The 16,066-nt window shown below is 40.9% G+C and overlaps 1 protein-coding gene across 2 annotated transcripts; it reads left to right on the plus strand.

Annotated features, from left to right (window-relative positions):
* Positions 1-2,340: 2,340 nt before the first annotated feature.
* On the plus strand, positions 2,341-15,247 carry rgmd (RGM domain family, member D). 2 transcript variants are annotated; one of them, XM_067512545.1, is made up of 5 exons: positions 2,341-2,478; positions 5,853-5,893; positions 7,634-7,782; positions 10,581-11,092; positions 12,999-15,247. In XM_067512545.1, the coding sequence occupies exons 2-5, from the start codon at positions 5,856-5,858 to the stop codon at positions 13,695-13,697; spliced, it is 1,398 nt and encodes a 465-aa protein (XP_067368646.1). In that variant the 5' UTR covers positions 2,341-2,478; positions 5,853-5,855; the 3' UTR covers positions 13,698-15,247. The 2 variants fall into 2 exon arrangements, with proteins under 2 accessions (XP_067368646.1, XP_067368645.1); XM_067512544.1 differs by lacking the exons at positions 2,341-2,478; positions 5,853-5,893 and having other exon boundaries at positions 5,953-7,782.
* The last annotated feature ends 819 nt before the right edge of the window (positions 15,248-16,066 follow it).

Consider the following 16,066-nt stretch of genomic DNA (forward strand, 5'->3'; position numbering starts at 1 on the left):
GCGAGGCTGTCCACCAATTCTGTGTGCGTGTGTGTCTGTGTGTGGATAACTGGGTAAATGAGAAAGAACTGAAAAATACTTAGAATACTGATGTGGTAGAAAAGTGCTACCTTTGCTACAAAGGTGCTGAAAAAGTGTGTTTTAGTCCTTTTTTCATCACAATTGACCAAGGGCTTTGATAGTTTGTTTGAAGTTGGATTATGCCAGATGTTTTCAGAAATACTTGAAACAAAATAAAAAATCTTTTGCACATGGCAAATTGAATTACATCATGTTTCATAAATGAGTATGTGCCAAAACCACACTGGCAATGATTTAATCCCATTAGAATCTCCAGATCACTTTAGAAAGTGCACACACATTTAAAACAATAGAAAATTTGTTCTTAAGACTGCAGATCCCCCAGCAACGCCCCATCCAGCACAGCTCTGTCACACTGTGCCTCGCACCTGCTGTGTACCGTGAGAGGCGGGAACAACTGGAAGCATGGACAGTGCTCGAGTGTTTGGAAGAGAGAGACACAACTGGGAATGCAAGCTCTTTGAATGAATGTTTGCCTGTCCACGGATGCATAAGAATGTGACAGTGCTTGTGGCACAAGGCTTGGCCTCTGCTCAATTTAACCCTCCACTGAATGCCAGTGTGACGCCAGTCAGACTTTGTGTGGCCACATACCTCCAGTGAAAAAGATATGGAAAAAATCTGTGGACCAGTAAGTCTTGGAGATTACATGGCCCCTCTCAGCTCTGGCCTCAATAATGCCTCAAATCCAACGGTGCCATGTCACTGCAATTTGGAGCTTTTGTCTTTAGAAAAAAGTAATTCTCCATACGATCTCTCCATCAGTCTTGTCCGACATTCCTGATGGGGCTGTTTATGAGCATGTGCATGTGTGCTAGAGAAAGATCTGTTGTGTGTGTGTGTGTGTGTGTATATGTGTGTGTGTGTGTGCATAAAAGAGAGGGGAGACATGAAAGAGGGGATTATATGTAGAAATAGCAATGGATCAACTGAAACACAACATTGGCTTGATTTTTTAATTGCCTCTCGGCTGCAACGAATGGCCGATGCAGCTGTCTGCGCGAACAGCTGCTCGCTGAAAAAGATTGGACTGAACAAACTCTAGGAGGGAGGGAAGAACAATGTGGGATGAATCATATGCAGCCTATGAGGTATTTTGCAATTTCACCACTTTGAAAAATGCATGCAGGATCAAGAATCAGTTTTATTGAAAATTCACATCTGTTCCAAGGCACATTTCCCAGGGAGCTTGCAGAGATGCATTTTCTATGCTGTCTAGGCAGGGCAGAAACAGTATGGTTTATGGTGTATTACTACATAAAGTTAGGCAGACAATGTTTTTTCTTCTTCTTTCAGCTTTGTTAATGTGGAATTTGCGAGTTTACAAGTTGCTATTTACAACTGTGGAAGAACCAGGGGGTCTGAAAGATTTGATGGAGCAGTGTGTATGGATTTCCTGCAGAATATTTTTCAGACTTGAATTAAGTAATGTTGTTTTGCTCGCTCTCCCTCTCTCTCCCTCACCCTGAGGCCCTGTCGCTGACTTCTCCACATCTATAAATCACCAGGAACTCATGCTTATATCCTGGAGCGAGCACGCTGAGTCAATCTGGCAAGGTTAATCACATTCACATCTCCTCGGCCTGTTTGCAGCAGCCAACTGATAACCCAACACATATTATAGGACATGATCTCTCTTGTTTGTGAATTCTGTTCATATCTTGCTTTTGCTGTGACACCACATCAAAGAGTTGGATGTAGGTAAATTTGCGGCTCTATGGTGTTTTGGTGATCGTTACCAAGCATAAACTGTGGTGTCAACTCAAACAAAGTCAAAACAAAAGAAGATTTGCTCTTAAAGGAGGAGATACTATAGGGGTAGGGCTGGGTAGAGGATGAGGATCGGCAAAAACAGACAGATGAGACAGAGAAAAGTCTTGTTCAAGTTGCACACATGCACAGTGGGGCCAGTGGTTGGCTACACTTCTGTCTTTGTATTTGATGGACCTTTACAGACTTTGGGAAGCTTTCCAAGTGTGACACATGGTTGCAGTATCCATTAATTTATGTAGTATAAGTGTAGTATAAATGTGGGTGTGTTCTCCAGTGTGCATGTTTCTGAGTATGCATGCATGTGATTGAACGCCAATCTTTTTTCCATTCAGTGCTTATGCTTTTTTTCCTCTTCACAGAAATGCCCAACCCTGACATGTAGGAATTAGGTCACATCTCTCAATACCCTCCTGCTCTAATCAAAGTGCCGATTCTTGAAACAGACAGCTGTTGTCATGTGCCTTGATTCCAATGGCTATCTGTCCCCGTAGCTGCCCAAGTTCTTAGTCGACAAGCTGAAGTTGTAGGCTGAACGAGGGTCTAGGGCACTTGCCGATTCAAACTCCAGTTAGAGTAGTCCTCCAACTGAAAATACACTATATACTACAAACACACTGATCTAAGGTAAGTTTCTTTTTTCTCCTCTCTAACATGACTCATACTCATATTCACACATGTCTGTAGATACTTGGGATATGAAAGGACTGGCTTTCACAACAGTTTTATAATGTATGCAGTCATAGTTCTTGTTAAATATAAGATACAACTAGTAAAACTAATATCTAACAGTGAGTAAATGGGAATTCACATGCAAACATAGAAAATTATTGGTTAATATTAGGTTTTCTTTTTTAGTGATATACATGTACAACCAGAGAGACTTTAAGGGAAGATGAGAAATGTCTACTGAGGCAAAGGCGGAAGGAATTGTAATAGATTCTCAGCATTTCGTGTGGACCTTTCCCCACCTAACAGACCTGTGCTAGAAGCCCAAAGCAGTGAGTCAATTAAACTTCATTGGTAACAGTGTTCGCGTTTGCCATGTTCCTTCATGTTTCACTGCATCAAACAAGCTCTAGCTGGAGATAACATTCTCTAAATGTCTCCTTAGCTAAAACTTTGGTAGATCAGAATTGCTAAATTTTTACTCTCAGGAGTTATTGCCTATTCATCTATTCCTGGTGCAGGGCACTTGTCTGGGTGGGCCAGGGCTGAAACAATAACAACTGTTGCATGCTAAGTGAAGGACATGCTTTATCACAAATCCATCTACAGATTAAGCCTCAAGCCATCAGGTGCAAAGGGCAAACAGGTGGAAGCATATGGAGGAAAAAAACCTGTTTTAAAATAACCCACACTAAGGTAAACATTGCAAAATAAGCATTTATTTTTCTATTAGGGAAAGGTTCTCAGAAATATTGACTATATGTACAGTACATGATAATCACTGAAAAGGCAATAAAGTAAAAGAAAAGACTGTGATTGGTTCAGTCTTCATCAGATAACCAACAGGGCATTTGTAGGAATGAGCTTTGACTATAGATTGTTCTTGCTTGGTAAAGGAACACTTACATACAAAATAAAGTTTCAAAATACAACAAAGTAAATTTTCTGTTTCGGAAAAAGTCTGGACAATATTTTACACCTATGCATAAATTGAAATCTGAAAAATATTGAATATTAATAATCGGACTGGTGGGTTGCACAGGCATGTGAATTCTGGGGGAAAAAGAGAGTTGTCATAGGTCATTACAAAGCAATTTGTTCCCCGTTTCTATAAGGCATCATGGCCTGAGTGAATAGAATTGAAAAGAGAAAGATGAGGCAATAAGTTTCACAGCCTGCTCAGTGAGGTTCTAAGTTAATCAGTTTGTTTTTCTTTGTTTATATTAAAACTTTTATTTGTACGAGAAAACTGTAAAAAAATATTAGAAAATTAAGATTTAGGGAGGTTTAGCCCTAACAACACACACAAACACACAGGCAGGGCTTAGGCCAGAGGTCAAATGGCCCTGAACTCTCTCCCCTAAGGGGTGAGGACATCAGAGGTCCCTCTGTGCGCTGCTCTTCATTTATTTTACCCATCGTCCCTCATCAGGCTGGGATGACCCTGTGACCCTGCAGCTAGGGTTACCTGTTAGTTGCCTGTCTATTCATGAAGATGGGGCAGGACGCTATGTCAACATTTGTTCTGCCAAAGAGGAGGGAGGAAGTTTGGTGCTGTGTGGTGAAGACAAAAGCAACAAACAGAAAAACTATAGTTGATTAAACCGAATTACTTTTATATTGAATTAAAAAGTACCTTTACTTTAGTAGCACATTCTCCACACAGATGGCATCCACGTGTGACAACTGCTATTTACTCAAAGACAAAGATCCAGTGGAACTCAGCACAAAGATGCTTGCATCGTAGTGAGGGGGTACTCCAAAGCCCCCCGCCCATCCCACTGTGCAGTCAGCTATCAATCAGGGTGCCGTAAGTGGGATCCTTGAGTGGAGATGCTATCAGCACTGCACTGTATACACTCACACCACAGTTTCCCTTATCTCTGCTGAGATAACGGATCCCCTATAACAGCAAAAGGCTTGAAGCAGACACACTCGCTCTCTGCATTTCTCACTCTCTGTCTTAGCTGTGGTATAGGCCACTTCATTTTAGACAGGGGCCCTCAGAAGTAAAAAAAAAAACAGTCAATTTGTTCTGGTTCCTGTTTAAAATTCAATAAGTGTGTCTCTTACATTGCAACCGTGTGGGGCTAGAGGAGGCTACAGAGGGCGTGTGTTACTTCGAATTACAGTCTCTGATGTTATCAGCCCAGTGAAGAAACATGATCCATGTCTCAGTTGGCAAATCTTGATGGGCATGAAATTAAACAAAAATCAGAAGCACATAAAATCAACAATTTCCTGCAACTGTATGTTTTGTTATTTTGTAAACATTGTATTTCAGTTCCAAAACAAAAAACTGTTGACGGTTTACAGGTTCTGTTAATAGCCAAAGAGAACAGATTGTTCTCATGTGTCTTTGCAGGTACAAGTTAAAACTGCAGAAGAGCCACAGAATTAATGTGTATCAGATTAGATTCAAATACAGCATTACCACTGGCTTTTTCTTTCCCCATGCAGCCATGGATATATGTGAGGTCAGTGAAGTTATTATTTTTCTTGTTTTGAGGACAGCGAGCAGAGGAGATGGTCCTGAGTTGGTCCTGTTTTCAGGCTTCCACCAGACCACAGCACGTAGTGCCTAATAACAATAACAAGCATCCCGGTGTGGAGCTGGTCCCACAGTGTTAGGACCTTAATGAGGAACATGTGGAGCTGCCCAGACACACAGTCAGAGGAAACCCAATCCCTCGCTCCCTCCATTTCTCCCCCTTTCTTTTCCCTTCCCCCTTTCTCCCATTCTTTCTTTCTCACTCTCGTTTGCTTTGCTCTCTACATTTTGTGTCACTGAAGTCTGAAGTTTTTACAGTCTAACACTGCTCTTCGTGTGTATCTGTCACATATTCTTCCAAGTTTGTCCAAAACCCTACTTTCTTCTTTGTGAGGCTCTCTTTTTTTTCTACAGTACGAGAGCAAGAGACCCACTGTCGGCTTTTTCGTCTTTTAAATGTCCTTGTCATCCACACGCTCCCTCTTTCTCTCCAACTTAAAGTTAATTATGTATATTTGCTGGGTTATGCAATGGAATATGCTCATAAGGAAGTGTGGGAAGAAAAAGGGTTTTTTGCACCCATCGAGCCTGACACGCAGTCTTAGAGTTTCTTTCATGTGCTGAATTCATCCCTACCTTCCACCTGGATCAATTAGCTGTTTGGTTCAGTGGTCATCAGCCCCACAGTGTGGCACCACAGTTCATGTGGTAGACAGCAGCCTATGGCTTTGATTTGTTTGTTACTAATTTTCGTTTAACACACAATATGCGTGATACTTTTGTGTTACTAGAACTGAGCTTTTTCTAATTTTAAGCTGCTAAATAATGTGTTTTCTTGCAGGAAATGGCATCAATTACTCCTGAAGAAAAGCACGGTAACAGGTGAGGCATGTCTTGCAGTAATTCATTCGAATGTGTTGTACAGTATATCCACACCAGCAAATGATCTCACTCCTACACTGTGTCACTGCTGTGTGTCCAAGTTGTCATGGCAAGTACGAAGTGTAACCTGTTTCGGGGGAATTTAAAATGTGACCCAAAAGCACAGCCATAAAGCAGATCAACCAAGCAAGCCTCCAAAATTAGCTGAAGAAACAGAGTAAGGTAGAGCCCTCTGGGGGGATAAACTTGGCACACTGGATTCAGTGTGACAGAGGCTCCTCTGGCAGCTCAGGACAATCCGCACGTTCCACTTGGGTTGAGCTGTCTTCGTTTCCCCCTTCACTATATATATCAGGCCTGCATCAACATGGGCCTGTGAAGACCTTTCACAAGACTGACAGGCCACCTGAATCACACAATTGTTTGGCCGGAGGAGCCTGCATGTGTATAGAAAAATCAGTGATCCAGTAACTGTCTAGGTTCACTTCTCCCTCAAAGTCAGGAGGCACAGAGGGAGACCCACTGCCACGACCCGTGTTCCAGCTGCCCCAAAACAAAGCTTTAACTTTTAATCCAATTCTAGAAAACACATAAGCTTTAACTGTTGACTTTCTTAACGTCAATATTTTATTCTGTAATTGGAAGTGCATTAAAATTCTTTATTTGCATGGCATAGAAACCAGTGAAACCAGGCAAAGGCTGGTGAGCCTGTGTGCCTTGCAGATGGTCTGGCCTCACAGCAGCTGTGCAAATGAAAGACGGAGTGTCGTTGAAGGACTGAGAGAGGTGGAAAGTTGGCCACAAAAGGAGAAAAGTAACATACAAGTTGCTAACTGGAAATGTAATGGAAAGATTTATAGCACACTGAGATCTGCTGGGAGAAAATGATTGAGTTAAGAGTTTTTGCACTTTTGTAAGCGACAGAAATAGACAATGGCCATGTTTTTGGCAAGTAAATGCCACCTGGTAATGAGAAAGAGAGACTTAAAGGGGAAATGTATCAACTCAAGATACAGACCATTGTTCAGTGGAGAAATTTTCAGCTAGAGGACAGTTCTAGTTACTCGATGAGTCTCGGTCATTACTTTTCAGTCATTAACTTAAAAATAAGAGTTTCAGGTTAACAAATTCACCAGATAAAAACAAGTTATCTGTTTGTTTCAGTTCACAATCACCAACTAAAGCCCCTTATTTTAGCACCAAGTCTGGGGTCAGAAAACAACAGGTGATAAAATCCTGTTTAATGCTGAACACACACACACAAACAAACATTTGTCCTCAGGAGGAGGGGGAGTCAAGCAGGACAGATGCCCCGAATGCTTTGTAGTGCAAAGACTTTCTTATGTTCTATTCCACCACTGTAGCAGAAAGGTTTTTGTTATTTATTACTTCATTTAAATCACATTTAAAGATCAGCATTGATGTGTTGCATATGCACAGATAACAGTTAGTTGTGTGACTTTTTTTTCTTACCGCAGTGGTTATTCAATCACAATCTACAATTCCTAACCGCCCCAATTGTTTCCGAAGGCACCTTTTCAGTGTGCTCATCCCCAGTAATTGCCACTCCATGTAAATATCAAGTGGTTAGTGAATAATTAGTCTTTCATTGGCCAGCAATCACCTCTGGGCCCCGTCTACACTTTAGACCCCTCCCTCGTAGAGCCGCCCTGAAGACAGGGGCCCCTTTTGAATGACAGCGCTTGGGAAGAAGACGAATTTTTGTCTGATTTCCCGCAGCCGCAGTGTCGATGAGAAGCAGTCGAGGATCTCCATTCTAACTGAATGGATTGGTATGGGGAGAAGCGGACCTCAAATCACGGCTAAGCGGCAGCTTTGGGACTGTGTAACGTTGACGATGGTTTTACTTTCGCTGCTGTTTCGACCAGGTGAGTGGTGCTTTTCAGTCCGTGTCCCTCCGTTCCTTTCCTGCATGCAAAGCTTAGTGAGCCCCACACTCCCAGGAATGGAGGAGGAGGAGGAGGAGGAGGAGGGGTGAGACGTTAACTTTCTCCTGGCGTTGTGTGGCTGAGCTTAAACTTTGTAACGATTTTGAGCTGTTTTTACTGATACTCACTTAAGTTTGGAGCGTTTCGCGGTGTAAGTAAGGTGGGAGAAGTCGCCGTTGTTTAAAAAGTGTCCCGTCCACACCGGGGACAAAGTAGCCCAGGCTCCAGCCCGCACTGCGACCCTCGAACCGCTGCTAGCCGAGCAGCACGAGTCGACTCACCTCACGAACCTGCTTTTGAACATATTTCCTACTTTATCCGCACAAAACACCACGTCGCCGGTCACCGCGGTTTAACCATAAGACGCGCTACTGCTCCTGCTAAGTTTTTAGCAAGTTGAGTGAACTCCGAGTTAGCATAGCTGACTAACGTTAGCTAACGTTAAACCGCGGAGCGTGCGTTCGAAGCAGAAAACGCCGCTAGCCGAACAGCAAGCGCTAACGTCTGAGGCTGTTTTAGCGATTGGAACGTACACACGCACCGTGTGAGGGGGTGAGATTGTCGTGGGGCCGCGGTGTCCCCCAAACATGCTTCACTTATTAACTTTGTTAGCTCCCGTGCGCGGCGGTCCACCATCTCTGGCCTCTGAGAAATCACTGTAGCACACTCTGGGACATGGTGTGTGTGGATTATGACATTTATTTGATGTGTTCTAGTCGTTTCCCAACACTATTTCCGTTTATGTCAAAGGCACGAAACTCTTAAAACATAAGTTTAATAACTTATTACGGACTGTCCTGTCCTGGCAACGCGTCACATATAATTATGCAAATAACTGCCAAGAGTTTTGTTTTGAAATGGGGATGTTTAAAATGACACGTTTTCAAAAAGCTATAATATACAAATAAAACCTTTAAAAATAAACTACTGACGCTCATGATTTAATCAGAATTTGTTCCCCATAATCCACAATGTGAGAATGGTAAACCGTAAGATGGATGTGTATGTGTTGAGAAGCGAAAGACCCCTGGAGCTTTTACTGCTAAATGTATTAAAATGCATCATCATGGATAAAATATGCAGGAATGGTCTATACATAGTGGTTCATTAACACCAAAACATTTTCTTAATGCTTAATTTACAGTCTCAAAATGTAATCTAGTATTTTCTCATCGTTTTTATATTTATTATTATTATTACTATTATTTAATTGTATTTATTCTTTCCAAGTTAAAGCCTCCAGAAACTGGCTTATCCGACGTTTCTCAATTTTTTTAGACACAATTTTAGGGTGGTCACAGGAAGACATTATAGCTTTGTTATTAAAATGTATTTAACATATGTTAGGCCGCATCAAATTTATGCTATCCCCGCCTCAAACTTAAGTGCACTAATTTATAATATACTAATACAAACACAGTTTGTGTGATGAGTTTGCTTTTTCACTTTTCTTAATGGGTTTTTCTTTTCTCATATTCCCACACTTGTTGGTAGTCTACTAAGTGCTAGAGCATAAAGACCCTTTGGGGAGCTGCATGGTTGTTGATGCCTTGGCAGACAGTGATTGTCAAAAAGTGTCAATCGCAGTGGACTTGGGTGACCCTGCAGCGAGCCAGAAGAAGTCTGCTGGAATTTGAAGGAGGGATGCAGAAGGGCTCCAACTTGACCTCTCGCACTCCATCTCAGTTGTTTATCTGGACTCGTGTGGAAGTGCAGTGACTGTGTGATGCATTAATCATCTGCCATGCCCGCTCAGTGCATCAGATGTACGTGAAAGGGAAGAAATTGTGCAAAATAATTCATGTGCACTTGGTGTGAAATCTCTGTGCTTATCTTGTCGCCTGTGTCCAGGCTGTTGGGTGGTTAGATGGCGTTTTAGAGTAAACAGAAGATCCTTCTTTTGCAACGGATCTCAGTCCTGGAGTAAAATTGATTTATATGTTGTGGATGCAGAATGATGTTTATCTGCTGTCTGCTGAGTAGCAGAAATCCGACCTAGCAAATGAGCCACTCATCCTGATAAATAGCCACGCTTTTATTTCCCACAAATATAGCAGCATTTTTATTTTCCTTGATAATAGCCATAACTTATTTTCCTTGTTAAGAGCCCTAACTGGAAACTCTGACTTTGGGTGATACTGCCCAATTATCACATGCTGTTTGAAGCCATCCACATCTACTGCTTCCAGTTTCGACACGGAGTTGTTGAACTAGCGTGATTCTTTGTAAAATTTCTCCGCTGATCCTCATGAAGTTTGTTGGCCCCATACACCAAGCCCTGCTGTGCCATATAGTGTAGCTTAATGGATTCCAATTGCCTCAGCAACAGCCAAACCACACTCAACACCCTGAGGCAAACTAACACACGTCGAGTTCCTCCTATGGTGAAGCTACATGCTATTTCTGTAAGGGCTAGTTGGGGGAAATCAGTTTGGACTGACTCTGGAGCACAGTGTGGAATCATGGCCTCGTGAGCTCATGCATTCAGGTTTTAATGGCTCTCCTCATTGAACTAAACTTGAACGTGGAAAAGTTTTGACTCTGCTTCCTCGTGTACCATGCTGAGGTAATGTATTCATAAATGTCATATGGATTTTAATGTCAGGACAGGAGTTAACTATTTTATAAATTTTTTTCTTTGTTTAGCAAATCTAGTCCACGTCATTATAGCAGAGAGGAAGTGATTGTGACATTTTGCAATATGAAATTTTGATGGTCACTATGTTTTTGTTTTTCAGCTCACTGTCAGCAGTGTCGAATCCAGCGCTGCAATGCGGAGTATGTGGCTTCTACCTCACCATCTAGTGTTGTGCAGGAGGATGTGGCTCTGGATGTGGACTACTGTATCGCACTCCGGGCCTATGCCCTGTGCACCCGGCGTCAGGCCCGCAGCTGTAGAGGTGATCTAGTGTACCACTCGGCTGTCTTTCGCATTAAGGAGTTATTCTCTCAGCATAACTGCTCCAGCGATGGACCCACCTCATCTGCTAAAGTCCCCAGTACATCTCGGCCACCCGTGTCAGAGCTGTGCGACTACGAGAATAGGGGCCCTGTCTCAGGCTCAGCCAGCCAACAGAAGAAATACGCCCACTGTGGATTATTTGGAGACCCTCACCTACGGACTTTCCGAGATGAGTTTCAGACCTGCAAGGTGGAAGGGGCGTGGCCTCTCATTGATAATCGCTTCCTGTCGGTGCAGGTGACAAATGTGCCTGTTGTACTCGGCTCCAGCGCCACAGCAACCAGCAAGGTGAGGATGTGTTTAGAGCAGCGCTCCTAATTATTTGTTTGTTTTATGGACTTGTGACCTCTGTTAAAGGTTTTACATACATATATAGCATGCACATGCTAAATTATTTTCAAATTTGAATACATTTTGAGACCTGAATAGATGAACCTACTTCAAATTTCTTAGTAGTTATATAGGACACTTTTGAAGTGAGTGTTTATTTTTTGATTTATATTGTTACCTTTGGGGTTTAGAAGATGTAGTTCAGTGAGCTTCCTGTCTAGCTTGGCCAAAGTACTGCTCATTGTTTTTAATGGTTTTCATTTTATTATGAAAAGAAAAGTCCTGCCGTTTTCAGCACAAACTCCTATGTTCAGATTAGAATCAAACAATCATGATATACTAACTTTAAACCTTATGGCCTCTAGAAGCAGGCTGTTTTTGAGTATGGCCATGAAGTATCAAACATGTGAAATTAATAGTCATTCCACAGTCCCTCTCGAGCCTTTAGCATTCCTCTTGTCTTGGAGCTCCTTTAGATCTGTGAAGGGGAAAAAAGAGGAGGGGAGTCCTTCAGTGGTGTTGAATCACAGACATGCTTGAGCGCTCTACCTTTAACACATGGGTGGTCATATGGTAGTGATTAACGCTCACTCAAACATTTTCCTCCACCGCCATGATGTGGAATGTTTTTTCACCCCTCTGGTCAAATAATTAACTGGGCTCTTTTTGTGTAAATATGGGATAATGTGGAAAAATAAAGGAATAATTATTCTAATTGGACAGCAGCATAGGTTGTTTTTGATTCTATTAATTTAAATGGGCTGCTTTCATCCTGTTTTTTATTTTTTTTTTAATTTGTTTTATTATTATTATTTTATTGGTTCAAACCATTAAATCTACCATATCTATACCTGAGCACTGAAGGACACCTCTGCATATTTGAATCGCCATCCACACAGTGTGTGCCTTTTTAAAAATAGGTTCATAAAGTTCTTTTTTAATGTTTATTTTATTTTGAATTGTTAATGAAATCCTTGTTTCCTCTGTCAAGGAAGTCTTGATTTTTCTCTGTACTTGCTACCAATACCATAATCTACCAAGTTTTATTCCCATTCGAAAACTGTGTTAAACACTAAACTGTTGAAGCTATGGCACCGGGGATTTCTGCATGGGTGCTTTCTAAGACCTCTACAGTGCGTCTTGGCTCTGTAGCCTAATGTAAACCTATAGTGTTGGTACAGTGAACTGTGTGCCAGCACCTGCATGCCCCTATCATGCTTTTGGAGTTGCCAGACTAAAGACAGGAAATCTTCCATCAAATACAGTATCCCCAAGAGTGTAAACAGAACTACAACCACTGCTTTGTCAAGAATTTTGTCAAAGCTCAGCTGGAATACAAATCAGTCCTTTACAGAGCAAACACTAGCTGCCCTAATGTAGGAGAAGTGAATTGGCCATATGTGTTAACATTCAAGGGGAACTAGTGGAGTTAATGCCATTATTTTAGTGTTGGTAATTTGTGTGTGTGTGTGTTTGTCTGTGTTAGAATTAGTTGTGGTTTATCACTCTAGTTAGTTACCAACCAATGCACCAATTTTAACAACATTCTAAATACTTTTTGGTAATAATAGTAATCTAATCTGCATTATAGATTAGATCAATGAGATAATCACCGTCAGGCCCCTAGAACAAAGGCCATTGAACCCAACCCTAACAATTGGAATTTGTGATTTCCTGCTGCCACCGTGTGGCTTTAATTGGTAGTGCTCTGATCCCAGATAAGCTTTTTCATTTTTTACAGGTCATCACTACATTTACTTTAGTTCATTTACATATGAAAACTCTGACATAAAATATCACCATATATCTATCAAATTGGCATAATGCTATTTAATACTGACCTAATGCTTCCCTGCTATGGCAGATCACAGTGATCTTCAAATCTTACCACGGCTGTACAGATCAGAAGGTCTACCAAGCCACTACTGAGGATCTGCCATCAGCTTTTCAGGATGGGACTCGCAGTGGTGGTGACAGCGGCAGCCTGACCATCGTAGAGCGGGGTGGCTCTGGGGTCGGCCGGCAGGTGAAGATACAGGCGCGCTATATTGGCACTTCCATTATTGTGCGGCGTGTGGGCAGCTATCTGACTTTTGCCATCCGCATGCCAGAAGATGCCCTGGTAATTTCAGAGGACAGTGGCGGTCTGCAGCTGTGTCTGCACGGCTGCCCGCGCAATGAGCTGATCAAAGAGCACACGCTGGGCCGTCAGAGCCAGCAGCCCCGTCTGCAAGGCACCAACACAGAGCTGGGTCCTCTTAGGCCTCCTCATCAGGTCTACACTGTAGAGCGTGCCACAGCAAAGTGTAGAGAGACTCTGCAGGTGGAGGACGTTTACTTTCAATCCTGTGTGTTTGACTTGCTGACCACAGGAGATCCTGAGTTCTCCATGGCAGCATTTGGCGCTCTAGAGGATTTAAAGGCACTGCCTCCAAGTAAACTGAAACAGAATTCACCAAGGACTCCTCGTCTTCCCAACCGAGGGGTGTCATACACGTCGGTTGCAGTGGCGGTCAGAAGCTCCATACAGTCACTCCTACTCCTCAGACTGCTGCTTTTGTAAAAAAAAAGACTTTTATTTATATATATATATATATATATATATATATAAAAAAAAAAAGGAGAGAAACAACGTGGAAGTATTACCAGCTTGAGGACAGAGTCAATAGAGCTCAGACATGTACTGGTGGTTATAATGCTCTGTTGACAGGGCTGAGCCTGTTCTACCAAATGCAGTAAGCGGCAAAGCACTGTGTTCTGACACCTCTCAATCATGGCCAACATTAAATGTTTCCTATTACAATTTTCTGTCCACCACAACATTAAAACCCCTAGGTGGTACAGTTGGGTGCAATACTTTTTGAAATGTCTAATTTTTTTTTTTTTTGTCAAAACAATATTAAATGTAAATTGAACTAGTACAGTTTTTATTGCATCAGAAAGTAGTTGATTTTATTTGTTTCAAGTGAATGCAAATGTTATTTTTATTTTACTATAACTTTTTTTAATATGCTGCTTGACCATTTTTGCTGCTTCTGATGATGCAAGAACATTTGTGTTAGCTCTATGTGCATTGTTATTATGTTAGGTTTAAGTTTACATTCCTCTATCTGCCTTTCAGTGTAAGGGAACGCAAACTTAACCCTAAACTGAACATTATGAGCATTAAGCCAGTACTGCTAGTAATGTTGTTTTTATTATCAGAGGTAACAAGAACAGTTAAGGAGTGTATTAAAAAACACTGTAAAATCATGAACATCAGTAGTGCAAACATTAGCAGCCCTCTTGATAGATTAAAGTAAACTTTAATTTCTGATTAAGAGCTTAAAAATTATGTTGATTGAATAGAAATGTGTTCCTTTTTTTTTTTTTTTAAACCTTTTCAAAATGAAAGGGCTGCAAATTTCCTATCTGGATAAATGTTGTGGCTGTTTAGTGGATATATTCATTTTTTGTTTTTCAAATTTGTGAATGTTGTGAACTTTTTCTGTTGTCCTGTTAATTGAAGGATTTCACAAATTTCCCATTTTTTTTTTTTTTTTATTTGTTTTGTTTTTACTGAGAAGCACAAACACTTCACCACGTGTGAAGATGCATATGTATTTAAGCTCCATGCTGTGCAGTATGTATAAGCAGTTTTTATGCAGAGCAATGTGGCTTCTAGATCCTGTATAATCCAGTAATATTATTAGCACTTACAGGCATTAACAGCATGTTTTGTGTATTTAAATGTTCTTTCTTTGTCTATTACAACATTTATTAGAGAAATTGGCTGAACAGACAGGATCCAACAACTGTATGCAAAAAAACTACCTATTCCCCATGTACAATGTCCGTGTGATATTCTTAAAAGATCTCATTATGTGAAAAACTCCCTCTTCAAGCTGTGTGGCTTCCATTTTTAAAGGTAAAAAAAAAGTACAAATCTTTATATAATAATATATTAAGAGTGTATATATGTGTTATATTGTGTACATTTGCCTTTGTATAGATGTTTTAACTGTGATACGTTTTACATTTGTTGTGTTTAGTTGCTTATTTTGAGTTGTTCTAAGAAAAGAAAACTAATATGTTGTATCTGTAATTTTCTGTATTAAAGTGTTGGACACTCCACACACCAAGGTCTATTTTTCTTCATACTCTCAGCCCCTGCATTTTTGCCGGTTTCAATTATTAAAAGGATAATGCCAAACATAATTTCCAGAACAAATTGTGTTTACATGCACCAAAGTAACCCAGTTACATCTGACAAGTTAGCAAATTTCTTAAATGGCATAAGAAAATTGTTTTACCATAATTGGGGTAGGGGAGAAACCTGATTTCACTAGGTAGGTTTCTCCTGGACTACACTGATTTCTCTCTATTCATTACATGCAACTGGATTTAGTAGATGTGCATAACAAAAGTCAGCAGATTGGGGGGAGCGGAATAAAAGTGGTGAATAGACTGTCTGAATGAAACAGAGAAATCATTGCATGAATTGAAAGTCTGACAAACTTAACAAGGTGGCCTATGTCCAAACATCAAAAATACATTTAAAATTGAAGTGTGTTCTGTGAATATGTAGGTGACATTTCTAAGCCATGCTTCCAAAATAAAGAGAAAATTATATTAGTCATGTGTTTCATGTATACACTGATTCTTAGATTAAGTGCACATAAACTAAACCTAGTCAGTTAAAACTACAAAATGCTACTAAATTTAGATGAGACTTGAAGTCAATCTGCTCTGCTGTGCCCAGCCACCCCGCTTTTTATGAAATTCCAATAGTAAAATGCTCCAATACTTGGAATGGAAAATATCTGATTGGATAGAAGCGTGATCCTTAAAGCCCTTCAGAAGGGAATATCTCTGTGCTGCAAGCGGTGATCTTCAGTCTGCGCCAGAAGAGACTTCAACAGCACCTCCACCACATTAAGAAAAAGTAAAACT

This window comes from Channa argus, chromosome 8 (genome assembly GCF_033026475.1).
Source record: "Channa argus isolate prfri chromosome 8, Channa argus male v1.0, whole genome shotgun sequence".
Taxonomy (NCBI): domain Eukaryota; kingdom Metazoa; phylum Chordata; class Actinopteri; order Anabantiformes; family Channidae; genus Channa; species Channa argus.